General features: G+C 43.8%; 1 protein-coding gene across 1 annotated transcript; it reads right to left on the reverse strand.

Annotated features, from left to right (window-relative positions):
• Window positions 1-2,180: 2,180 nt before the first annotated feature.
• FOXD1 (forkhead box D1) lies at window positions 2,181-4,817 on the reverse strand. The gene has a single exon (XM_059175223.1). The coding sequence runs from the start codon at window positions 4,388-4,390 to the stop codon at window positions 2,957-2,959; it is 1,434 nt and encodes a 477-aa protein (XP_059031206.1). The 5' UTR covers window positions 4,391-4,817; the 3' UTR covers window positions 2,181-2,956.
• Window positions 4,818-26,681: the final 21,864 nt, after the last annotated feature.

Genomic DNA, 26,681 nt, shown 5'->3' on the forward strand with positions numbered 1-26,681 from the left:
GCGTCGGGTTAATGAGTTGTAGCAAATCCACACTTTGTAGTTGGGAGGAGGAGAGCTGGTGGCCAATGTTTGTCCAACTGGTTTATTTTTCGAGACCCAGCCTATTGAGGAAGGCTTGTTCAAGCAAGCTTCGTCCTTACAAACACACAAACATCCTTCTGTTTGCCTTCAAAGAAAATAGGACCAGAGCTGGATTTGCATGCGAATGAGGAGCCCCGGGAGGAGACGTCCTTGCCCATCAAAGGCTGCGGTAGCCGGGCAGCCCTGCGGCCTTTGTTCCAGCACCTGCTAGCCCAAGCAGCCGGTCTAGGCGAGCCCTGCGCTCCTGGCTGCCCAGTCCCAGACCACCGCTCACTCCCTGCCTGCTTTCGCTCTCCACTATCTTGTCCACCCACCGCCGAGAAACCGGAGCCTGGAGGGTGAAGGAGGCAAAACTGTAGAGTGAGCAGGCGGGTTGGGCTTTCTCTTTCTTAGGGTTCAAGGGGTTCATCGAGCGACTGGGGTCTCTCAAGCCACGGTGGGTGATTCAGGACCCCACCTCCAGACCCCAAATGACCCCAGCACTGGATTGAACAGTGCCTTCTTACCATTCTCTTAAAAACACTGACAACTGAAGGGATAGAGCCCATCCGAGCACCTTTTTTTTTTTTTTTTTTTTTTTACAGATGGGGGAATGTGAACAGAGAGGATTAGCTGGGATTCCCTCCTTTTAGGACATCCAAGTATTGTGCAAATAATAATAATGCCCACGGTCTTGTTCTTCCACTCTCTCCCCATAATGACTTCCAGCTCTAAGTTTCAGATATGTGACTTACAGAGTGCCGTTCGGGTTCCGCCTGCTAACGCCTCTCCAACCCGGGTGGCTTGAGCATCCGGACGTCCTCCGTTCCACTGTCTCCTCTCTTAGCCGTGCTAGGGTAAAAGTAACTTTTGCATATAAGATTTTGGTCTAAGAATATTTCAATCTGTATCTCTATATTTAGTGGTAAACTTTGAGGGTATGATTAAATTCTTTTAAATCTCCTCCAAATGTTTGATAGGAAAAAACCCAGAGTTTAATTTTGAGACTGTGAGAGTCCATTTTTTCCCTCCCTAAAAACGGACATGAGGACGGGGTACCAAGGGTGAATGCCACTGCAAAAATATTGGCCTATAATTTAGTTTTCATTAACTTGATAGGTTTAGTTGTGCAGATCTTCTGTCTAGATTTTTGAAAAAGAATTTATAAACGTATTTAACCTCCTCTGCAACTTACTGATACTAAGCATTTAGATTACATATTATATATGCTTTGGTTTTATTTGGAGCCCAAGATAACATCTATCAAAACTAGAGTCTCAGGTTCTTTCAAAGAACTAGACATTGCCTGCAACAAGTAGTTAATGAAAACACTTAAAATTTGAAAAACAATATCCCAAATCACAAAAATTGTGTAATTACTTCAATAAACACCTGATACATTTTCATTTTTATTCTCAAAGTGTGTGCTACCCTAAAATTGAAGATTTTTCTTACATACCCCAAATTACTTATTTAAATTAGAATTTCACTGTTTGCCTTTTAGAATAAAAACTTCTTTATGCAATCCCTGGAATCCCTTCCGTCAAGAAATAGTAGCTTTAAATACCAGAGCTTTCAAATAAAGTTTACTTCCTATATGTAAATATTAGTCAGGACTTCAAAGCTACTTGAGTGTTAATCATATCAATTTTTAAACTAAAAATTGCCTATTTGCTTGTGTTGCTTCCATTATAATGTAATGTGTTGCAGAATTTTTACAGACATATACAATATTGTGCTCCATAGCAAATGGAAATTAAATGACGTGGGAAGCACAAAAACAAAATTTAAAGTTCTATAAAATTATCTGGGGGTAACTATGACATTAATTTTAATAGCCTCAATGCTCTTCAAAATGGAATAGAATAAGATTTGAAAATGAACACCAAAGTAACTTATTCTATTATAATCATTTAAAAGTAATTTCTGATTTCTTGCAATGTTGTTGACCTGAAAAGGATAAATGAAAAATCATGGCATGATGCTTTTGTTAAATTCTCTTTGAAAACAAAATTTTCTATTCTAGATTGGGTTCCTACTTAACTCCCATAGAAATTTGTTTTTAACAAAAAAGAAAATAAACTAAGAAGGGGACGACTGAAGCCAATTTTTTGGTGGATTTTCTTTGAAAATTAAGCATTTTATTTCTGAAAAAGTGTAAAAATCTTACATTAGAATAGTACAATAATAATTGCCAGTAAAATTTACAATACTCCTTGTAAAGAATACGCAGTAAGTACAAAATAAAAATTCCGCACGTCTATTATGATACAAAACACAGGTTAAAATAAGAAATGGTAATTTTGACTTTTTTCCTTGTGTAAACATGTTAATCATTTTTCCTTCTCATGAAAAACTACACCAGACGAGTGTCCTCAAGTAAAAACTATTGGTTCGCTGGCACTCTTCAGGACCTTTACTATTCGTAAATAGTAAATAAAAATTCGTAAAACCGTAAATAGTAAATCAGGACCTTTACATTCTTTTGAACATTATTGATACTTTCAACGCCTGGACCTGAGAATCTCTAGACCTTCATAAAGGCTTAGATTTTTTTTTTTTTAAATTTTCCCACAAGTCAAGGAAGCCCCTTGCGCTTACACAAGGGAGGGCACCCACCAGCACCCTCTTCCTCCCCACCCCGCGTCGGGGTGGGAGGCTGCAGCATAGGGCGACTTTGCATAAATAGAGGGACCCGCAGAGCCGAAAACTGCACCTCAGCTGCTGCCAAACACAGTCGGGTCTGAGAATCCCAAGAGGCGAAAACCGGGGCGCGAGGTCGGGAGGGGCCGCGCCCCGAGGAGCGAACAAAACACCAAACCACCAATATGAAGGAAAAAAAAAAAGGAGCCGGGATTCCTACCTTCTCTTTCCCAAGCGCGCTAACATAGCGTTATTAACAGTTTGAAATCCTAGCAGTAAAGTTCTCGACACTGGACAGGGCAGTCCCTTGGTGCAGAGTCCCCAGGGCGGCCGACGAGGAGACCGAGGAGGCGGCGGCGGCCGCGGCGGCCACGAGCGAGCGGGTGAGCGCGGCCGCCGGGCCTACGGCCGCCTGAGCCCCGCAGCCGCCGCCGCCGGATCCGGACCCGGGCGCGGGCGCGGACGGCGCCACGGGGGAGGGGGCGGGCGAGGCCTGCGCCGCGGCGGCGGCTTGCGCGGCGGCCGCGGCGGCCGGGCCCAGGCTGCCCCCGATGATGCTCTCGATGGAGAAGGGCGAGCGCGCCAGCGCCGAGGCGCCCGGGCCGCCCGCCTTGGCCGCCGAGGCCTGCAGGGGCGCGGGCAGGGCGGCGCCGAGCGGGTGCGGCCGGTAGCCGAAGGCGGTCCGGGCCAGCTCGGCTGCCGCGCCGTGCGGCGGCGGGGGCGGCGGGGGCGGCGGCGGCGGCGGGGGCGAGTGCGGGTGGAAGGCAGCGGCGGCCGCGGCGGCCGCGGCGGCGGCGAAGAGGGCCGAGGGCGGCGCGTAGGGCGGCAGCTGCAGGCCGTAGCCGCAGCCGTAGGGGCCGTAGCCGTAGGCGTGCGGCGGCGGCGGCGGCGCGGGCGGGAAGAGCGCGGCCGCGGCCGCCGGGTCGCCCGCGCCCCCCGCGCCCCCCGCGCCGCGCAGCAGCAGCGACTCGGCGGCGGCGGCGGCGTTGGGCGGGAGCAGCGGCTGCCTCTTGAAGCGCTTCCTCCGCCGCAGGAAGCTGCCGTTGTCGAACATGTCGGCGGACTCGGGGTCCAGCGTCCAGTAGTTGCCCTTGCCGGGGTTGCCGGGCTCGCGGGGGATCTTGACGAAGCAGTCGTTGAGCGAGAGGTTGTGGCGGATGCTGTTCTGCCAGGCGGGGAACTTCTCCCGGTAGTAGGGGAAGCGGCCGCTGATGAACTCGCAGATCTCGCTCAGCGTCAGCCGCTTTTTGGGGCTCTGCAGGATGGCCATGGTGATGAGCGCGATGTACGAGTAGGGCGGCTTCACCAGCGGGTTCTTGGCGCCGCCGCCCGCGGTCGCGCCGCCGCCGCCGCCGCCGCCTCCCGCGCCCGCGCCGCCGCCCCCAGCGGCCCCGGCCCCCGCCGCTGGGGCTGGGCCCGGGGGCGCGGGGGAGGCCCCTGAGCGCGGGGCCAGCAGGATGTCATCGTCCTCCTCCTCCTCCTCCTCCAGGTCCTCTAGCTCGTCCTCCCCGGCGTAGGAGCGCCGCCGCCGCCGCCGTTGCGCGGGGACCGCCAGGCGGGACACGCCACCGCTGCCCTCGTCGTCGTCCTCCTCCTCGTCGTCGTCGTCTTCGCCCTCCCCTACCACGTCGATGTCTGTCTCCTCCGCGAGGCCGGAGGCATCGGACATCTCCGTGCTCAGGGTCATAGCTGTGGCGCGCGGGCGGCGGGGCGGCGCATAGGGGCGCCGGGCGCCGGGCTCCCGCCGTTCCCCAGCCCGGGTCCCGGGCGGCGGGCCCGGCACGGGGGCGCCACGCTGGGGGCGCCGCCGCTGCTCGAGCTGTGCCGGGACTGCCCGTCGGCCGGGGACGCTCGCGCCGCGACTTTGTAACTCCTACGCGGCCGCGCGCGCCGCTCGGTCTCTGCACTCCCTCGGCCCCGCGCGCACCGGTCCCAGGCGGGGGACTTGACCTTCCCCTTTCCGAGCGTCCTGCGCCCTGGTCAGTGAGGAGGGGGTGGCGAGGCCCCGAGCGGGAGAGTCAGAGAGTCGGGCGCCCGGGAGGGTGCGGAACGGATGAGAGTCGAGGGACCGAGCTCGGCGAGGCGAGGGCTGAGTCCAGGAGAGGGCGGACCTTTCCCCGGCTTATAGTAGGAGGCCTGTCACATGGTGTGCACGTCAGAGCACTACCGAGGGAAGGGAAAGAAAGCCTAGGAAATCAACCCTGCTCCGGAGAGAAAGTTTACCCGGAGGAGTAAGAAGATTGGGGGGGGTGGCGAGGAGACAGGACCCCACCGCTCCTTGTCAAAGAGCTTGAGACCTGAATTAGGCGCTGGCCGGCGGTGGTCTGGCCCTAGGGCCGCTGCAAGAGTTAGAATTCCCAGGCTCCTACTCTTCAATCAGCCTTCCGCTCTAACCTCAGAAGCACTCTCGTGACGCGACAGTTTGACCACTCGATGGCCTGTAGGAGCTGTGCAGCCCGGAGATAACTCCCCTCCCCCAATCATCCGAGATGGTCCCTGGGAATGGCTCCAAGATCTTTTGGGTTATCCCATCTCCCTCAGACTGGGCCAGCAGCTCCCCAACAAATCTGTTGAGGAAACCCCCCAGTTTAAGCAGAATAATAATTGTTTGCTGACCTTTTAACCTGTCCTCTTCGGTTCTTCTCCCAAGACGTTTGTTTTCCACCATCTGTTAATAAAAATGTGGTTAGGCTGGCGTTTTAGTCACTTATCTGCAATTGAATGCCCTAGAAACTTGACAGCTAAACTAAGCCACACTAATGAGAGGATCTGACAAATTTTGTGGGAATAAAGTAAGTAATCATTGAACGCAGAAAAGAAATAGAAAATGTTAGTGAAAACCCAAATACACCCACACACAATGCACCTAGAAAGAACTCAAAAAGTTCTTTCATAATGGGGTAAGGGACTCTGTATTTCTTAGTAAGAGGAACATTCTAATCAACACCTCGCTGTAACCTCAAAATGCTTAAATAACTACAACATATACAAATACTTCTACTCAGGCTTAATAATAGGAACTATATTAATTAAAATTTTCAAGTCAGCTTTTTAAAATGTTTTTTGGAAAATTTAAATATTTCCGGGGCACCTGGGTGGCTCAGTGGGTTGAAGCCTCTGCCCTCCGCTTGGGTCATGGTCCTAGGGTCCTAGGATGGAGCCCCCACATGGGCTCTCTGCTCTGTGGGGACCCTGCTTCCTCCTCTCTCTCTCTCTCTGCCTGCCTCTCTGCCTACTTGTGATCTCTGTCAAATAAATAAATAAATAGTCTTAAATATTTCCAACAGCTACTGGCGGAAAGAAACGAAATAATATTGTAAAATAAAATTAGAGTTCTTTTCAGCCCAATTTTCCTTTTCAGGTGACAAGGTAGTAGAAATAAATGTTATTTTTAAGTATTCTTATCTTTGTCATCAACTCAAATTATTGTGGGTAGTGTAAAAATCCTAATAGCTTGTGGAATTCACACATAGCCATTCCTTTTGGGTTTTTGCATTTCTCAAAACCTTTCTATTTCAAAGTGGGGACTGGCCTCCAAAGTTTAGCTTTCTGATTAAAATGACCACTTGACAAAACTATCAAAAATCAGTGGCTTTCTATAGAAACAATCATTAGCTGCCTTTGTGTACATCAGTTTATCCACCAAGTTTTTCACATTTTTAAACTCTTACTGCCCTTGTCAACCTCACAGAATCTCAAAAATAAACTGCCTCCTCCCACCTAAGAACTCTTTTAAAATCGAGTTTTTGTTGCTGAAGACAGCTGCCCACCAGTTAGACTTACAAACGACCCACAAAGTCCATCATAGATATCTGAAAGATCTATGGGAACGCCTCAAAGTTCTAAATAAATTATTTTTCATTGACTCTCGTTTGAAAAATGGCCGAACCATTTAATTATTGTCATGGGCTCAGCATTAACCTGAGCCAACATTAATCAGCACTATTAATCAGGCATTACATTGCTTTGTTGATCTAGCCAAGAGTCCTTACCGAGGAGTTCACTATAACATTTGGAAGTTGAAGTTTTATAAGTACTCAGTCGATAGCTAAATAAACACCATGATTTTCACTAGACTAAGGACTGGTGTGTGGCGGAGTCGTTGAAGATAAAACGGAGAGGAAGAATTTGTCCAGAGACCATTAGTTACTTTAGATGATCGATACAGCCGTCATAGCACCACCCTGAACTTGTCTGGCCAAGGAGGGCAAAGAGGTGGACTTGGCGTTCTGTTTTTGTAACTTTGTCCAAAGCTCCCTTCCCAAAGGGTTTCAAGGGGTCTTCCCTGGAAACGTTTGAAAAACGTGGCCAATTATCTTCTGGCCACTGGGGGTTAAGTGTTAGGATTTAGCGAAGGTCAGAGGAGCGCTCTAACCCTGGAGGAGCGCTGCAGGGACAGTGTTCGCAGAGATTTGGTTGAGCTTTTCCCAAAGTCCCACACTGGGGCACGTCACTTGCTTTATTTGTTTTAGTTGAGCTACACGTTAGTACGAGATTTTAGCTCCGCACTCCCCAAATTTCCGGAGCGCGGAAACCCAAGTGTTTCATTTCCCGCGTGTCCCCCTTTGCCCCCCTTCGTGCCCCACCTCCTAGGATCCCTCCCGACCGCGCTCCCAGCTCTCAGTCGCGGCTGGGAAATATCGACCGCCACCCACTCAAACTAGCACGAGAGATGAGAAACTTTTCTGGGAGGCAAGGTGGGGACCACGCGGCGACGGCCCCCCCGTGTGCTCCGCTCGCGTGGACGCGGAAAGCGCCCGGCTCCTGCCTGGCCCGGTGGTGCCCACGTGGGGGAGGGCTGCCCCCTGGCGGCGGCCCAGTGCCTGCTGGCCCCCGGGCTCAGGTCCGGATCCCGAGCTGGAGAAGTAGCCCGCGTTTTGCAAGTGTGGGCAGGGGACTCCAGTAATTCCCTCCCACTGGGCGCCGGACAGCCGAGCTTTATGCTTCTTGGGCCCCCACTTCTCCTTCTCTGGGGCGACTGAGCAGGAGCGGAGGTCTTTCCTTGGGCCGCAGGTTTCTCGTGTTTTCCCTTGGACGGTTTGGGCTCTCCAGCAGCCCCTCCGCCCAACGGGTGGTGGTGGTGGGGGGGAGGGTATTGGAATTGTGCTGCCGAAGAAATCGAGGAAGCGGCGGGACCCTCGGAAGGGGCCGCCTTGGCCCCTTGTATTCGGCCTCCTGATTGAGAGCCCCGTAAGGTCCAGGGACCTCCTTCAGTGGGAGAAGACTGTCAGAGACCCGGGGGAGTAAACTCCCGAATTGGGAACTTGGACACCTCTATCTTGGCCCCAGAGCATCCCAGGAGTTTACCCACGAATGTGAATCTGAGCAAATTTCCCAACTCCGCGGACACGTGGGGCCGCGTCCCTCCTCGAAGTCATTCCACAAGCCTGTACTGAGATACTACTTGGTGCCTAGTGAGGGTGCTTATGGTTTCTTGAGGAAGCCAGGTAGACAGATAATTGTTATGCCCAGTGATCCGTGCTTTCTTATCCCCCCACTCAAAACTGAGTGGTGCCTGGGGGTCCTTGCTGAGCCTCAGAACCTTTTTTTCACCCTGCGCTGCCCTTCCTTGCCGCTATATGCATCTTCCCTTTTTGAAAACTCAAACGTCCTGAGGCTGAAGGGAGCTCTATTCTTTGTTTTTTGTTTGCTTGTTTTTCAGTGTGTGTTAAAATATATATAGCACAAATTTTGCTTTACGTTTACCTTTTAATTTTTTTCTCTTGAATAGGCTCAAGTAGAGCCTCATAGTTAAGTAATGTATAACATGAATGTACATACAAACATCACATATGTGGCCTAATACAGTAGTAAAAATTTACCACATTAAGTATTCAGTTCAGACATTAAGTACATTCACATTGATGCAACATATTATCCATTTCCAGAACTTCCCCATCATCCCAAACTGAAACTCTATACCCAGTAAACAGTAACTCCATTCCCAACCCCACCCAGTCCCCAGCCCCTGGCAACCACTATTTCACTTCCTGTCTTTATGAATTTGACTATTCCGGTCCTCATAAAAGTAGAATAATATAATATTTGTCCTTTGTGACTGGCTTATTTTACTAATAGTGTCTTCAAGGTTCATCCCTATTATAGCAGGTATCAGAACTTCCTTTTTAAGGCTGAATAATATTTTTTTCTATGTGTAGACTATCTCTTGCATATGCATTCATCCACCAATGGACATTGGGGATGTTTTCTCCTTTTCTGTTCCGTTCTGAACCTCCACATACCTAGCCCATTGTAACACTCTGCATGCAGTAGGCACTCAATAAAGGTTGATCATTTTCCTACACTTTTTTCACCCCAGAAATCCTCAAAGGACCCCCCATTGTCCTAAGAGAGCACACACATCAGTGAAGTCACAGTCATAGTTTTCCTATACCCTTCTATATTTGTAACCTAACTTGCTCACAGTTTTGAGACTTTCAGACTCACTCTGCACGTTATCCTCAATTTTTAAAAGTAGAGGTTAAGGGTGCCTGGGTGGCATGGTGGGTTAAGCCGCTGCCTTCAGCTCAGGTCATGATCTCAGGGTCCTGGGATCGAGTCCTGCATTGGACTCTCTGCTCTGCAGGTAGCCTGCTTCCTTCTCTCCCTCTCTCTGCATGCCTGTCTGCCTACTTGTGATCTCTGTCTGTCAAATAAATAAATAAATAAAATCTTTAAAAAAAAAAAAAGTAGAAGTTAAGACTTCACCAGAATTAATTCCAAAATTGTGAACATTTTCCCCTAAAGCTCCCGCGTATGCCCTCTCGTGTGCACACACACAGTTTTACATCTCTTTTCTGCCTTACCTGTCCTAAATCCTTGGAGGCCTGAGACAACCTTAAAATATTTCTCTGGCTGTCCAGATCGCTCCACTTCAACATTCTCTAGTGGTTCAATATTCCCGCCATGAGAATTGGTTCACACACGCCACTGAGCTAATTGTCAAGGTCACAACTGGTGAAGTGGGTCCCTCCATATGATGGCTGAGGAAACAGGCTTGCATAGCTGCTGCTAGGGATAAGAAAGGCTGTGATGGCAGAGTGAAGCTTGCTGTCATCATATCCCAGTTCCAGCAGCCTTTCTCAACACAGGAATCCATGGGCCCTCTTTCCACCCCCTAAATCTGCATCTTCAGGGCCATTTAGGTAGTCTGAAAATAAGTTCAAGGCAAGGTATTATTGGCTGAGAGTAGTTGGTACCTCTCCCAAGAGTAGGTACATTTTTTTAAAAGGGTCCTTTTTTTTTTTTTTTTTTTAATTTGACACAGAGAGAGATCACAAGTAGGCAGAAAGGGAGGCAGAGAGAAAGGGGGAAGCAGGCTCCCTGCTGAGCAGAGAGCCCAATGCGGGGCTTGATCCCAGAACCCTGGGACCATGACCTGAGCTGAAGGCAGAGGCTTAACCCACTGAGCCACCCAGGCGCCCCAAGAGTAGGTACATTTTTAACCTGGGAATTCTGTTAATAAAATGTCATATTCCACTTTCAAATGGTGAGTCTTGACAGTGCAGTTGGGAATTGAGATTCTTTTATGAAGAAGAAGCATTAGTGTCCTTCTGAGTCTTACTAGGCAGTCTGTGCTTACACAACAGTTCCTTAAAAAAGCATTTCATGGCCTCTGAGCAGGATTCAGAAATCCTCAAGAATTCAGAATGTCAGCAAAGGTCTAAATCTGTGTTTTATAACAGCAAAATTATTTACACTGACTCAAGAATTTTCATTACCACAGTTAACCTGGACTCGCCCTCCTGCCCCAACACACACCAAAACAGAGACTCATTTAGCTCTGATCTCAGTGGTCTCCAGTGGTGCATGTTTAAATTTTGCACCCACACGTCAAATGTTCAAAAAATATATTTATCAGGAATTTAACTGCAAAATACACACATCTCCATTCCAGAGAAGACTCCTCCATTTAAGACCCACCTTCAATACAAGATTCTCAAGAGTACATGCTTATAGTTCTGTAATCTTCTAGTGTTTACTTACACTGTCTACTAAGTTAATTTCTTGAAAATTTTTTAAAAAATGAATAAATTTTTTTCTGAAAAAAAATATTCTCCTATCTAGAAAGAATGTTTTTGTTTGTTTGTTTGTTTTAATTTGAAGTTTACCCATGGGCCATCTGTGAAAAGAAATCTCTCTGCTTGGGAAGAATGGGGCTCTCTAACATGATTTTAAGTGTCCAGCTATCCAGATGCATCAAAAATAAAAAGGATCCTTTATAAGATCATGAGAAAGCTTTGTCATTAATTGTAATTTTTTGTGTTTAAAATATATACATGACCAAAAAAAAAGTGTGCAGTGACCAAACTTATCTAGCACATACAACACACACGTGCACACATTTACGCTCTGTTGCTTGCTGTCCAGGCTAAAACGAAGACTGAACTATCACTCCTTTGCTCTGCATAGGCAAATACAGAAAAATATCATGATGTTCACCCTCAAGGGCAATGCTTCACCTGACACTACGATCTGGTACCAATCTGGTAGGGGCATCTGGGAAGTTAGCTGAAGTGGAATTCACACACATTGGTCCCCATGTGGAAGGCAGACTCAACAAATTGCCTTTGCTAGAAAGCTATGGTTGGCTAGCCTTCTAGAGCAGAAAAAAACTGAGAATGGGCCTGAACCCAAAATTTACAGAAGAATAAATAAAAATAATGAACAATTACTGGTAATAAAAGACATGCAAATTAGAAAAAGGTGAAATGCTACTTTCTTCTATCAAATTAGTAAAGTTTGTGAACACAATGGGTGTAATGGAAGGAACTCAATCATACACTTACTGTGTGAAGTGTAAGGTGATACAAACCTTCTGGCAAACAATTTGGCAATTGGATCTTAAGTGTCCATTCTCTTGGAATCATTCTTTCTAGGATTTCATCCTAAGAAAACAACCAGAAATGTGAACAAAGATTTATGTACAAAAAAAAGTTGCAGTGATATTTTAAAGGGAAAAAGTTGGAAACATCCTAAATACCCAAGAATTAAGCATATTATATAGATATATAATATGCTTAATATTATATAGATAGATAGATAGATAGATATCTCCCTAAAATGAAATCATTTGCAATCATTAACAATTAGGTCTGTGACTGGAAGTCCTAGCCATTGCAGTCAGGCAAGAGAAAAAAAATAAAAGGCATCCAAATTGATAAGGAAGAATCAAAATGTTCACTCTTTGCAGATAACATGATATTATACATAAAAAACCCTAAAGACTACCAAAAAACTACCAGAACTAATAAACAAATTCAGTAAAGTTACAAGATACGAAAGTAATATACAGAAATACGTTGCATTTGTATACACTAATAATGAAGCAGCAGAAAGAGAAAGTAAAGAAACAACCCCAATTGCAATTGTATCAAAAATAATAAAATACCTGGGAATAAACTTAACCAAGAAAGTGAAAGACCTGTACTCCAAAACCCATCAAACACTGATTAAATAAATGGAGATGATACAAACAGAAAGCTATCCCATCCTCATGACTTATATTATTAAAATATCCACCCAAAGCCATCTACAGATTTAACGTAATCCCTATCAAAATGCCAACAACATTTTTCACAGAAATAGAACAAATAATAATAATATTTGTATGGAACCACAGAACACCCTGCATGGGCAAAGCAGTCTTGAAGAAGAACAAAACTAGAAGTATCACAATCCCAGATTTCAAGGTATGTTATGAAGCTGTGGTAATCAAAATAGTATGGTACTGGCACAAAAATAGACACATAGATCAACAGAACAGAGTGGAGAACTCAGAATTAAACCCATGTTTATATGGTTAATCAATCTAAGACAGAAGAACCAAGAATTTACAATAGGGAAGACATTATCCTCAACACACGGTGTTGAAAAAACTGGACAGCTACATGCAAAAGAATGAAACTAGACCACTTTCTTACACCATACACAGAATAAACTCAAAATGGATTAGAGACCATCAAATGAGAGACCTGCAACCGTAAGACTCCTCACGGAAACATGGGCGGTAATTTCTTTGACATAAACCACAGAAATATTTTCTAGATATGTCTCCACAGGGAAAGAAAACAAAAGCAAAATTAAACTGTTGAGACTACCCAGAAATAAAAAGCTTTTGCACAGTGGAGGAAACTATCAACAAAACAAAAAGGCAACCTAATGAATGGGAGAAAACATTAGTAAATGATACATCCAATAAGAAGATAATATTCAAAATGTGTAAAAACTCATACAACTCAACACCAAAACAAAAACAAATACAATCTAATTTAAAAATGGGCAGAGGATCTGAATAGACATTTTCCCAGAGAAGACATACATATGGCTGACACATGAACAGATGTTGAACATCACTCATCATCAGGGAAATACAGATCGAAACCAGAATGCAATATCACCTTACAGCTTCCCAGAATGGCTAGAATCAAAAAGACAAGAATCAACAAGGATTGGTGAGAATGTGGATAAAAAGGAACCCTTTTGCACTATTGGTAGGAATGCAAATTTTTCCAGCCACTGTGGAAAACAGTGTGGAAGTTGCTCAAAACATTAAAAATAGAAACACTCTATTAATTCCACTAATTAATTCATTAATTCCACTACCAGGTATTTACTCAAAGAAAATGAAGACACTAATTCAAAAAGTATATACACCTCTATGTCTATTGCAGCATTATTTATAATAACCAAGATATGGAAACAATCCAACTATCCATCCATAGATGAATGGATGAAGAAGACATGGTATATATGTACAATGGAATATTACTCAACCATAAAAATGAAAATTTGCCATTTATAACAACATGGATGGATCTAGAGTGCATAATGTTCAGTGAAATAAGTCAGCCCAAGAAAGATAAATACTGTATGATTTCTCTTATACATAGAATTTAAGAAACAAAACAAATGAACAAAGAAGAAAAACCAAAAAACAGATTTGAAAATAGAATCAACTGGTGGTTGCCAGCTGAGTAGTGGGTGAGAGAATGGGTGCAATAGATAAAGGGAATGAGAGTACACTTACCTCTTCTTTTTCTTTTTTTTTTTTTTAAGGTTTTATTTATTCATTTGACAGACGGAGATCACAAGTAGGCAGAAAGGCAGGCAGAGAGAGAGGACGAAGCAGGCTCCTCGCTGAGCAGAGAGCCCAATGCGGGGCTCGATCCCAGGACCCTGAGATGATGACCTGAGCCGAAGGCAAAGGCTTTAACCCACTGAGCCACCCAGGTGCCCCTTTTTTCTTTTTTTAATCCAAAATGTGTTTACTGGCAGGCACCAGGCTGGCTTAGTTGGTAGAACATGTGACTCTTGATCTGGGCATTGTGAGTTCGAGTCCCACCTTCAGGACAGACGTAAAAATAAGATCTTTAAAAAATGTATTTCTTGGGATGGCTTCCCACTCCTCTTAATTCTGCGTGCTTGTAGCACTGCATCCGTCTGGAGGCGAATCCTTTTCCTTCTGTATGCTGGCAACAGAGAGTGGAGCAGCCAATACATAAAACTACTATTTGTGCATGGCTAAAGACAGTGGTGATTTTTAATAGCATTCTGGGCATTTCACATCATATGAAGTAGGAATTAGGGCTCTGCACCAGGGGGTTCCTCTCTGTGCTTCCTCTCTCTCTTCTGGGGATGGGTGGAGGAGGTCCTTGGAGGGGGTGTGTTTCTACGGGGAGGATGCCATTGCACCAAAGGCCGAGTATACTTATCTTCATGAGCACTGAGTAATGCATAGAGCTGCTGAATCATTATACTGTACACCTGACACTAATATAACACTGTGTATTCATTATACTTCAGTAAAAACATTAGGTCTGTGAACAATTTCAATAACTTGAAATAAATCTTAAGACTAAAGTAAATGAAAAATCCAGATAGAAAATTATATATAGTATTTTAACAATTTTTAAATATACTGGACAGGTAAATAGTGTGACTAGAAGGAAACACAGTAAAAAATAAAAAGTCATTGGTTATTTCTAGGTGGTGGGACTGTGGGTGGTTTCTATTTTGTTATTTCTATTGTACTTTCCTGTTTTCCTAATTATTCACATTGTGCAACTTCCAAATTGCTAAATTGTGACACCTGAGCAGCACAATTGGTGTAAAAGACTACGAATGGAATGGTTTATATTATCTGAAACAATTATTTGAACAGACACTGAGAATTTTATTCCTTTTGAAGATTTATTTATTTATTTGAGAGAGTGAAAATGAACTGGGGTGAGGGACATAGGGAGAAGCAGACTCCCTGCTGAGCAGAAAGCCTGATGCAGGGCTTAATCCCAGGACCCTGGGATCATGACCTGAGCCTAAGGCAGAAGCTTAATGACTGAGCCACCGAGGCAGCCCTGTAATTTTTATTTTTATATTTTAGTTTTTTTAAAGGTCCTGGAGCTTTTTAAATTTTTTTCAGCATTATTGAGGTATAACTGACAAGAAATATACTAAGAATTTTAAATAAGCATGATAAATATATTAAGGAGAAACAAACTTATTGATAAGATCAAGCAAGAAAAATAATTTCAAAAAACAAACAAACAAACCCAGGGGAAGTATGCAATTGATGAAATAAAGGACAAACAGACAGAATAGACAGCAGAATGGATACAGCTGAAGAATGGAGTGAGCTTGGATATCGGTTTGAGAGAGTCCCCCAAAAGCAGCTGGAAAGGGTAAAATTCTAGTTCAAGGAATTTTATATATTGAGCGGGAGAGAGACAGACCCAGGAAATAAGTAAAATGAGGGGTGCCTGGGTGGCTCAGTCAGTTAAGTGTCCAACTCTTGATTTTGGCTCAGGTCGTGATCTCAGGGTCCTGGGATGCAGCCCCACATGGGGCTCCCCACTCAGTGGGGAGTCTGTCTCTCTTGTCCTCTACCCCTTCCCCTGCTCTCTCTAAAAGAAATAAATAAATCTTTTAAAAATGAATACACTAGTTAGGAAAGGCACCCATAGGTTACCGTTTTAAATAATGAATTAAGACTGGAAGAACGGTACAGTTGGATATTTAATGGAGGAGAAGTCCAAGCAGAAGAACAATTAGAGCAAAGGCCAGTTTGCTGCCTAGTCCTTTCAGTACTGCCTGCTACAAGGCCTGACTCAGATGCTACATTCTTGGTGGAATCAAACCCAAACTCAGTATTTTAAAGTAGTTTCTCCTCAGAGCTTTACAGTTTTAGGCTTTACATTTATGGAGGTCAGTGATCCATTTTGAGTAAATGGTCTTATATGGCATGTGGTTAGAGACTTATTTTTAATGTTTTTATTAATTTTTTTAAAATTTTATTTTAATTTTTTTCCCTACATCTATCCAATTGTCCCAGCACTGTTTATTGATGGGGTATCCACTGAATTTCCTTAGTATCTTTAGGTGAGAAGGTGGGTACAACTACTTTGAAAAACAATTTGGCAGTATCTTAAATATCTTCTAACAATGTATCCAAGAGAAACAAAAGTATATGGCTATTCAAGGACCTGTATCTGAATGATCACAGCACCTTTACCAGCAATAGCCCAAAACTGGAATGTCCATCAACAAGTAAATGAAAAACAAACTGTGGCATGGCTATGCAGTAGAATACTACTCAGCAACAAAAAGGGATGAACTAAAGATACATGCAACAAGGTGGACAAGCCTCAAATCATTACGGACGTGAAAGCAAAATGAGTATGCTAAAAATGAGTATGACTCCACGTATATAAAATTGTAAAAAAAAAAAATGCCAACAAATCTAGAGTGACATAAAGTGTAGCAGCATTTGCCTAGAGATGGTTGGGGGACTGGAAGTAGGAATAACTCAGGGACATAAGGAAAATTGGGGAGTGATGAATACACTCCCTATCTTGACTGTGGGGATGATTTCATAGATGTAGACAGGCTAAAATGTGCCAAGTTGTACCTTTTTCCCCAAAAATTTTACCTTTTAAATTCATCTCTTCTGTATCTTCTTTTGCATCTGTAACGTACTGATTTGGGTGTTAGAGGTGACCTCTTTTGGAGGATATACATAGCCATCTTTGTATCCATATCCAGTGTTTAACACAGTTCCTGACCGTGCTGTGTTCAGCAAGGCTTTGCTGGGACGAAACAAATACAGATAAATCAATGGCTCTGCTTAAAAAAAAAAAAAAAAAAAAAAAAAACTGTAGTCCATTAGACAGACATAGGACTATTTTAAAGATGTTAACTTTTTAAAAAAATATTTTATTTATTTATTTGACAGAGATCACAAGTAGGCAGAGAGGCAGGCAGAGAGAGGAGGAAGCAGGCTCCTCGCAGAGCAGAGAGCCCGATGTGGGGGTCGATTCCAGGACTCTGGGATCATGACCTGAGCCGAAGGCAGAGGCTTTAACCCACTGAACCACCCAGGTGCCCCAAAGATGTTAACTTTTTAATGCAACTTTAATTTAAAAATTATCATGGCTTTTTAAAACTTCATTCAGACTATATCCCAGGGGAAAAATGAGTAACCCAGGAAGATTTGGAGAAGAAGAGTGGTTGGGAAATGGAGATTATCTTACCGGGTATTACTAAGTAGCTGCAGTAATCCAAATAACGGGGATCTCACGTAAGAGTAAAGCGATGGTGCAAATTATAATGTTCACAAACAAGCCACAAACTGTGAATAAGGGCTTAGTATAGGACTCAAATGTGGTACCACAGGTTAGAGGGAAAATGAAGGAATCATTCAGTAACTGGTATAGGACAGCTTGATAACTCTTTTGGGGTGGAAAAAAAAAAGTTAGACATTTAGCCCATATACCAAAGGAAAATCTCTGTAAATAAAACTGGTGTTTCTTTAGAAGTAGGGAGAGGAGGGCAAGGATATCTCACTTAGGGAGGGTGTTTCAAAATCCAAGCACTTTCTTCTCCTCGCATCCCCCAGCTGCAATCCTTTTTTTTTTCTTCCCTTTTTTTAAAAAAAATTAATTTCTTTTCAGTGTCAGCTGCAATCTTTTAACTGAAAGTCAGTGCAAATATTGAAACCCCTTCTAATGAAGGAAAATACAGGAGTTATTTATTGGATCTTGGAATGGGCAAGGACTTTCAAGTATCAGAGAATGGAATGAATCATAAGGAAAAGAGTGGATAGATTTTGCTACATAAAGGTTGTACACAAATATTTAAGCAGAAGCAAAGGGAAAAGACCAAATGGGGAAAATAATTGCAACAAATATGACCAGCAAAGGGTCAGTAAAATTAAAAATCATCCTTATGAATTGATTTTTTTTGGAAGACAGAAAAACATTTGAAAAGTGTTTCATCTTGTCTATAATTACTTTAACTGCTGGTAATTAAAGAAACTCAAGTTAGGCAAATACTATTGTTCCCCCAAATGGGCAAAAAAGTAAAGTAAGGCTGGCAAGGAATGAGGAAATGGGCACTCCTAAGGCTTTCTGATGGGCTTGGAAGGCATTTGACAAGATTCAGTAGAATTCTCCAAATGTCTGTAGTGTTGTTTGCCCTGTGATTCCACTTGTGGGGATCCATCCCAAGGAAATAATCATTTATATAAAAAGTCCTTCCTTCAAACAATCCCTCCTTAGGAATGTGAGCTCTGTAAAGGCAGGGATCCTATCACTTTTATTTATTGCTGTATCCCAATGATAAAACAGAGCCAGGCACAGAGAAAGCCCCCCCCCAAGATATTTGTTGAATAAATGTTTTCAATTTCTAAATGTTTTATTATGAAGTATTTTTGATAGATGGCAAGATATATGCTTAAAAAATACAGAACACCAGGGCCCCTGGGTAGCTCAGTCAGTTGAGCATCTGCCTTTGGCTCAGGTTATGATCTAAGGGTCCTGGCATTGAGCCCTGCGTTGGGCTCTCCCTCTCCTTCTCCCTCTAACTGCCACTTACCCTGCTTGTGCTTTGTCTATCAAATAAACAAAATCTAAGAAGAAGGAGGAAGAGGAGAAGAAGAAGTAGTTCTCAAGTAACAGAACCATAACCTCATGAGGTATTTCCAGGGTAGTCAAAAAAGGGCTTATAATGCACACACAGAAGTGGGCATGTGCACACACACACACACACACACACACCATTGTACAGAACTTGAAACTTTCCACTTTACTTTTTTTTTTTTTAAAGATTTTATTTATTTATTCAACAGACAGAGATTACAAGTAGGCAGAGAGGCAAGCAGAAGGGGCAGGGGGAAGCCGGCTCTCCACTGAGCAGAGAGCATGACGCAGGGCTCGATCCCAGGACACTGGGATCATGACCCGAGATGAAGGCAGAGGCTTAACCCACTGAGCCACCCAGACACCCTCCACTTCCCTTTTTATCCAGGATATTTCTTCAGCAAGCCAGTGGGCACTACCACTAGGGACAATATGCTTCCCAAGCAAGGCTGAAGTGTATGGATTAAAACTCCCCCAGTCCTGAGCAGGGCATGAAAGGACACAGGCAGGGACTTAAAAGAGCCACGGAACTTTTGGGAGTGGTAGATAGGTTCACTATCCTGATCACGATGATGGTTATATACATATGTCCAGATTTATCAAACTGTACACTTTAAATATGTGCATTGTATTAGATAGCCACTAATCCTCAATAAAGCTGTTTGTTTGCTTTTTAATTCTCCCAACCCCTGACAAAATTTAGAATTGCTGAAAATGAATTCTATCAAAACCACAATGAAAGGCAAAGCAAAAATCTAAAAAGAAGAGCAAGCTAGGAAATAATTGGGTAGGTTTACAACCTGCATTTTCCTTAGGTTTAATACCTTAAGCCTGGTGAACACAGCTCCTCAGAGAAGACTGGTCCATATCTTCTTCCCAGACCCTGATTATGAGGCACTCAGACGCTTACCTCGTAGGTCACCAGCTTGGCAGTGCTGCCCAGTTTCATTGAGATTTGAGATGCTGCCACAATCTGCTTCCCAATTGGTTCTTCTGGAACAGCCACTATTTTTTGCCCCCCCCCCCATAGGAAGGCACTTTTGCTTTATTTTTTCCTGGATTCTGTTTCCTAGAAGAGGAAAGTATTGCCTTGAGGTTCCAAGATTCCTCCCCTGCTCCAGAAAAACCGCACAAACCTTGCTAGTAAACGCTTATTCATCTCAGAAGTTGTTCTGAAATTCCTATCTTCAACCCTGAGCCACTGTTGTCTGTCCTGTGCAGACTGTCAGAAATCCATTCATTGGTGTTCTGTTAAATTAACTTAAGGCAGAATCACCTACTGTTTCTAACATCTGAGCCTAATGTCATGAAGAGCCAAGAGAAGTGAGGGGTGACTTACATGTAGGATCTAAAGTATCTGATGGTTTGGGGCGCCTGGGTGGCTCAGTGGGTTAAAGCCTCTGCCTTCAGCTTAGATCATGATCCCAGGATCCTGGGATCAAGTCCCTGCAACGGGCTCTCTACTCTGCAGGGAGCCTGCTTCCTCCTCTCTCTCTACCTGCCTCTCGCCGACTTGTGATCTCTGTCTGTCAAATAAATAAATAAAATAAATCTTTAAAAAAATAAAGTATCTGATGGTTTCAATAAACATACCAGCCATAGAAAGTAAAAATTTGTGAACAAAGGTAATTTTAAAGACTTGTTACCATCTACTAGGTAACAAATTATCTCAAAACTCATTGGCTTGAAACAGCATTTTATGTTTGTTACCTCAGGGAGTCAGAAATTCACAAGGGGCATGTTGGGGTTGCTAGGTCCCTGCAGTACAATATCCAAGGACTCAGCTAGAAAAATCTGAAGGCTAGGGTGACCCAGGGCTGGGAATAGGTATAATTTGGAAATACATTTATTTACATCTCTAGCAGCTGATGCTAGCTGTCAGCTGGGACTGTGAGAACACCAATATGTGACCTTTTCAAGTGGCCTGAACTCATCACAACATGGCTGGACAGTCTCTCCCAAGAGAACCAATGGAAGCTTTATTGCCTTCTATCATCTAACCTAGGAAGTTACAAAATAGTATCATTTCCATTGTAGTGACAAGTCCCTCAGATTCGAGAAGAGGGAACTGTGTTCCTTTGTTGGGGCTGCCGTAACAAAGTACCACTGACTGGGTAGCTTAAACAACAGAAATTCATTGTCTCATAGTTCTGGAAGCTAGATGTCCACAAAGTATCAGCAGGGTTGGTTCTTTCTCGGGTTTGAGAGGAAGGATCTGTTCTAGGCCTCTCTCCTTGGCCTGTAGATGGCCGTCTTCTCCCTGTGTCTCTTCATGACCCCCCTTTTTGACACAAGTCATACTGGTTTGGAGCTGAACCTAATGACTTTAACTTGATGACCTATCTAAGAACTCTATGTCCAAATAAGGTCACATTCTGAGGTGCTAGGACTTCAACATATGAATTTTGAGGGAACCACAATTTAATTCATAAAAAGAACATAGACTCTCAGGGTGCTTGTGTGGCTCAGTGGGTTAAGCCTCTGCCTTTGGCTCAGGCCATGATCTCAGGGTCCTGGGATCAAGCCATGCATCGGGTTCTCTGCTCCTCGGGGAGCCTGCTTCCCTCTCTCTCTGTGTCTGCCTCTCTGCCTATTTGTGATTTCTGTCTGTCAAATAAATAAATAAAATATTTTAAAAAAAACATAGACTCTCAACTCTCAATGGACAGACTGTCAAAGTCACCACATAAAAAGTGTGTGAGGGAGATATTATTACTACAATCTTCGGGAAATAAAAGCTACTACATCATGATATAAAATGTTTAATAATTAGACTCTACAATAACTTACATTATTCATTTCAGATAAGTCAGCACACCACATAATTTTGGTAGAAAGCTATTTCCATGTATATCATATTTTTATGATGGTCAGAGAGCTCAAATACTGTATGTTGGTTCCAAACAAGACACCTGGAAAATTTATGACTGACTTTTCCAAGGCAGTGAAAGGATGTGGTTCAAAAGCTGGTGCTTCCAATAGAATTTCCAGCAGAGTATTATTTCTGGCCCAAGGATTTGCTCTACTTTAAGCTCCTTTCCTGATTTGCTTATTTGTGGTAGACACTCACTATTAGTGCCTGTAGTTCTTCCTTGAGCAATCTTGTCCTCACTCAGAGGAATTTGTGTCTGTTAATTTTATTTTGTAGGCAAAGTAAATTTAAACATTTATTTTTATCAAGTTTTAGGAAAAACATATTATTAAGTACCTGTTATAACAATAAATCTTATCATGCTTCATTTGTTGCCATTAGTATTACTACTTGACTTACAGCACAAAAAAATAGGTGCCAACCCCATTAGCAATTTTCTTTTTCTTCTTTTAAGATTTTTTTCATTTTTAAGTAATCTCTACACCCAACATGGGGCTCGCTCTCACAACTCCAAGATCAAGAGTTGCATGTTCTCCTGACTGAGCCAGCCAGGCACTCCAGCTAAAGGGTAACACTCTTTTTGGCCCAATGCACATCAGCAAATGTTCTCCAACAATAACCACTGAATAAGGATTTCACAAAAGCCAGTCTCAAAAACTTAAACATTTCTTTTAAAAGTGGGTAGACACTGGGGTGCCTGGTTGACTCAGCTGGTTAGGCATCTGCCTTCAGCTCAGGACATGATCCCAGGGTCCTGGCATCAAGCCCTACATCAGGCTCCCTGCTCATTGAGAATCCTGCTTCTCCCTCTCTTTCTGCCTTTCTCCCTGCTTGTTCTCTCTCTCTATATATCTCTCTCTCAAATAAATAAAATCTTTAAAAAAAAAAAAAAAGTGGGTAGACACCTAGTTATTCCATAAGCCACTGAGCTAACTCCCAAACTGCTTTTCCAGTATTGTCTACTCTTGCCACTTTGCTTTACTTGGTCAGCTTCTCTCTTCCTGCCTACTTGGGCAGCACACATCACAGGGCCCACCCAGACCTACTGAATGAGAACCTCTCGAGGTTTCCCAGGTAATTCTGGTCATCAGCTAGGTCTGCTAACTATAGATTAGCGTGACCAAATTCAAGTTTTTTAAGCTTAGCCTAAAAAGTCGTTAGCTCTGTTCAACTCTACAGTCGCATACCTTGTCACTCCCCACCTCATGATTTACCCATTAACAATACTCAAGTGGCAGGGCGCCTGGGTGGCTCAATGGGTTAAAGTCTCTACCTTTGGCTCAGGTCATGATCTCAGGGTCCTGGGATGGAGCCCTGCATCAGGCTCTCTGCTCAGCAGGGAGTCTTCTTCCCTCCCTCTCTCTCTGCCTGACTCTCTGCCTACTTGTGATCTGTCTGTTAGATGCATAAATAAAATCTTTAAAAAAATAACAATACTCAAGAGGCACCTGGGTGGTTCAGTTGGCTCAGTATCCAACTCTTGGTTTCAGCCCCAGTTATGATCTCAGGATTGAGCTCCCCCCCATTCCCCACTTAGGCTCCATATTCAGCACAGAGACTGCTTGGGTTTCTCTCTCTCACTCTCCCCTTCTACCCCCTCACTCCCCTCAAAAGAGAAAATCTAAAAAACAAAACAAAACAAACAAACAAACAAAAAACAAAATAATACTCAGTATGTTGTTTCCCCCCACCTCAGGCCCTTCCCAGGCTGAAAACCCTCCACCCACTTTGATTGCCAAACAATCTATTTTGCCTCCAAAATCCAGCTCCAGGGTCTGCTTCCATGAAGCCTTCCCTGACTACCTCACCTTCACCCCAACCCAGGATTAATCCTTCTCTCCTCTGTATTCTAACTGCACCATGTTCAAGCAGTAATCAGCACACCGTGTAGAAATACACTTGCTTCCTCTCTTCCCTGCCAGAGTATGATCTGCTTTAAGGCGGTGTCTGTGCCATTTCCCCCATCTAAGCCTGGGCTGAACTGAATCAGAATCAAGTGGTTTATGGGAGTTAGCAAAGGAGTCCTTTGTCAAACAGGTTAAACCTCCTTTGTACAAACTGCTTGATCTTACCATGTTCTGTCAGGCTGCTGTGTGTTTGTTCCTTGCCTGGCTCTGGCATGATCAAGAATATTTATTTTCAGTATTAACACAGTACACACAGGTTCTTTCTCTCAGCAAGAAAGCAGGGCCCTATAAAGAGGAAAACAGACTTCACCTGCTGTGCCGACAAACTTGAAGGGCATTAGTATTCGAGGAAAAACCTCCCAAACCAGGGCCTTCCTGGTTTCTCCTGGCGCAGGCGCTTTTGCTCCCCCCTTCCCCTCATATTTCACGGCCTTGTTTCCCAGCCCAGACAACAGGGATCGACATTTGCTTTATGTTGCCTGCCTTCCGTCTGTTATTTGGGTCTTTGCTTGTCATTTTGACCAAGATTGCAGCTGTGGCCCATTACTGACCCTCCCATTTAAATGACATCAGTTTCCAGCCAACAAAAGCTTCACAGATTATATAAGAACTCAGTCACACCAAGAAGTTTGGCTTTGCTCATCCAGAAGCTGGGGATTTGGTGTTGCCTCACAGTCAGAGGACCGAAGTCTTTGCCTCTAATGCTGGCTGGTCTCTGGGAGGATGGCAAGAGGAACTCTCAGATAACAGACAGGATGATATGGAGGAGTTCTCTGACTCAACGGGGCATCTGAGTTTCTGGGTTAGGGGCTTGTTAGAAGCCGATTCCTGAGTCAGTGGTCAGGAATGGTGATCCAGTGGTGAGGCATCGCCTGAACACTGCATTTCTAAAAAGTTCCCACGTGATGCTGATGCTGGTCCAGGGACCACAGTCTGAGAACCACTGTGGTAGAGTGTGTCCAGAGAGGGGGACCAAGCCATCAATCTGACTTGTTAAATCTAGAATACATTGATCAGCATATGACTGGAAGAGATTTTAAAGCTCTGGCTGCCCAAGCTTCATCCCATTATAAATCAGAATCTTTGAAAATTTGACAGAAGTATCAGAATTTTTTAAAACTTTCCAAGTGCTCCCCAACGTGTAGGCAAATTTGAGAACCAGTGATACAGACCTGCAGTTCTCAGACCCGGGTGCCAATTGAAGTCATATGGGAGCTTTTAAACCAGGTTCCTTCCAGGACCTTACCCTGAACTAATTAAATTGGAATATCTGGGTGTGAGGCCTGGGAAGGCTGCCTTCATTCCTTTATCCCTTCCTTCCCCCTTGCCCTCCTGTTCAGTTTTCCAGATATTCCCAAAGTTCAGCAGTCTTGGGGATTACTTTTTTTTTTTTTTTTTAGCTTTTCAGTGATTATTGTGATTTTTTAAAAAGATTTTATTTATTTATTTGAGAGAGTGAAAAAGGGAATACAAGCTGGGGGAGTAGAAGGAGAAGGAGGTTTTCTGATGAGCAGAGAGCCTGATGAGGGGCTCAATCCCAGGACCCTGGGAATCATGAACTGAGCCAAAAGCAGATGATTAACAACTGAGCCACCCAGGCACCCCCAGTCTTGAAGATCACTAATCTGGACTTCAATGTATCTGTATTATAAACTGTCGTTTTTGCTGCAATTGATAAATCCCTTGGTTTTGTTTTTTAAAGAATCATTTATTTGAGGGGTGCCTGGGTGGCTCAGTGGGTTAAAGCCTCTGCCTTTGGCTCGGGTCATGATCCCAGGGTCCGGGGATCGAGCTCCGCATCAGGCTCTCTGCTCAGTGGGGAGCCTGCTTCCACCTCTCTCTCTCTGCCTGCCTCTCAGCCTACTTGTGATCTCTGTCTGTCAAATAAATAAATAAAATCTTTTTTTAAAAATTAGAAAAAAAAGAGAATCATTTATTTGAGAGAAAGAGAAAGAGTGCAGGCACACATGTGAGTTGGGGGAGGGAGAGAATCTCAAGCAGACTCTGCACTGGGCACAGAGCCCCCACTCAGGCTCTATCCCATAACCCACAAGATCACCACCCAAACTGAAACCAAGAGTCAGATGCTTAACCAACTAAGCCACTTAGTCACCCCAATATCCCTTGTTTTAAACAATGGAAATTGAGATGATGATTTTTATTTTTTTGAAAGTAGGAAAGACTGGGTGCCTGGGTGGCTCAGCTGGTTTGGGTGACTGCCTTCGGCTCAGGTCATGATCCTGGAGTCCCGGGATGGAGTCCCACATCGGGCTCCTAGCTCCATGGGGAGACTGCTTCTCCCTCTGACCTTCTCCCGTCTCACACTCTCTCTCACTCTTTCTCTTTCTCAAATAAATAAAATCTTAAAAAAAAAAAACTAAAACAAAAGAAACTAGGGAAGACTGATCCAAGCGGGAGTGGGTTCAGGGGAACAAATTCATCTTCAGGGTGAACCCCCTAGCAACAGGGCCATACGTTCTCCAAAAAATTACCTTGAGTATTTACCCTAAAGATACAAATGTAGTGATCCAAAGGGGCACATGCACCCCAATGTTTGTAGCAGCAATGTCCGCAATAGCCAAACTATGGAAAGAATCTAGATGTCCATCAACAGATGAATGGATAAAGAAGTATAAATATAAAGATATATAAATTTAAAGATATATAAATTTATATTTAAATATAAATATAAATATAAATATAAATATATATATATATGTATATATATATACACACATACCCACAATGGAACACTATGCAGCCATCAAAAAACCCCCGAAATCTTGCCATTCTCAACAATCTGGATGGAACTAGAGGGTATTATGCTAAGCGAAATACAGAGAAAGACATTTATCATATGATCTCTTTGATATGAGGAATTTGAGAGGCAGGGAAGGGAGTTGTGGGGGGATAGGGAGGGAAAAAATGAAACAAGATGGGATTGGGAGGGAGACAATCCATAAGAGATTCTTAATCTCACGAAACAAACTGAGGGTTGCTGGAGGGGGTAGGGATAGGATGGCTAGGTTGTGGACATTGGGGAGGGTATGTGCTATGGAGAGTACTGTGAATTGTGTAAGCTTGATGACTCACAGACCAGTAGCCCTGGGGCAAATAATACATTATATGTAAATTTTAAAAATATATTTATTATGGGCATAAAAAATTATCTTGGATGGCTCTTCTCAGGGCCTACCTGGCCCTGCAGCCTTGGGAGTACCTGGGAGTTTATTAGAAATGCACATTCTCGGGCCTATACCAGAAATCCTGGGGGTTGGGCTCTTG

Source organism: Mustela lutreola, chromosome 5 (genome assembly GCF_030435805.1).
Source record: "Mustela lutreola isolate mMusLut2 chromosome 5, mMusLut2.pri, whole genome shotgun sequence".
In the NCBI taxonomy this organism is placed as follows: domain Eukaryota; kingdom Metazoa; phylum Chordata; class Mammalia; order Carnivora; family Mustelidae; genus Mustela; species Mustela lutreola.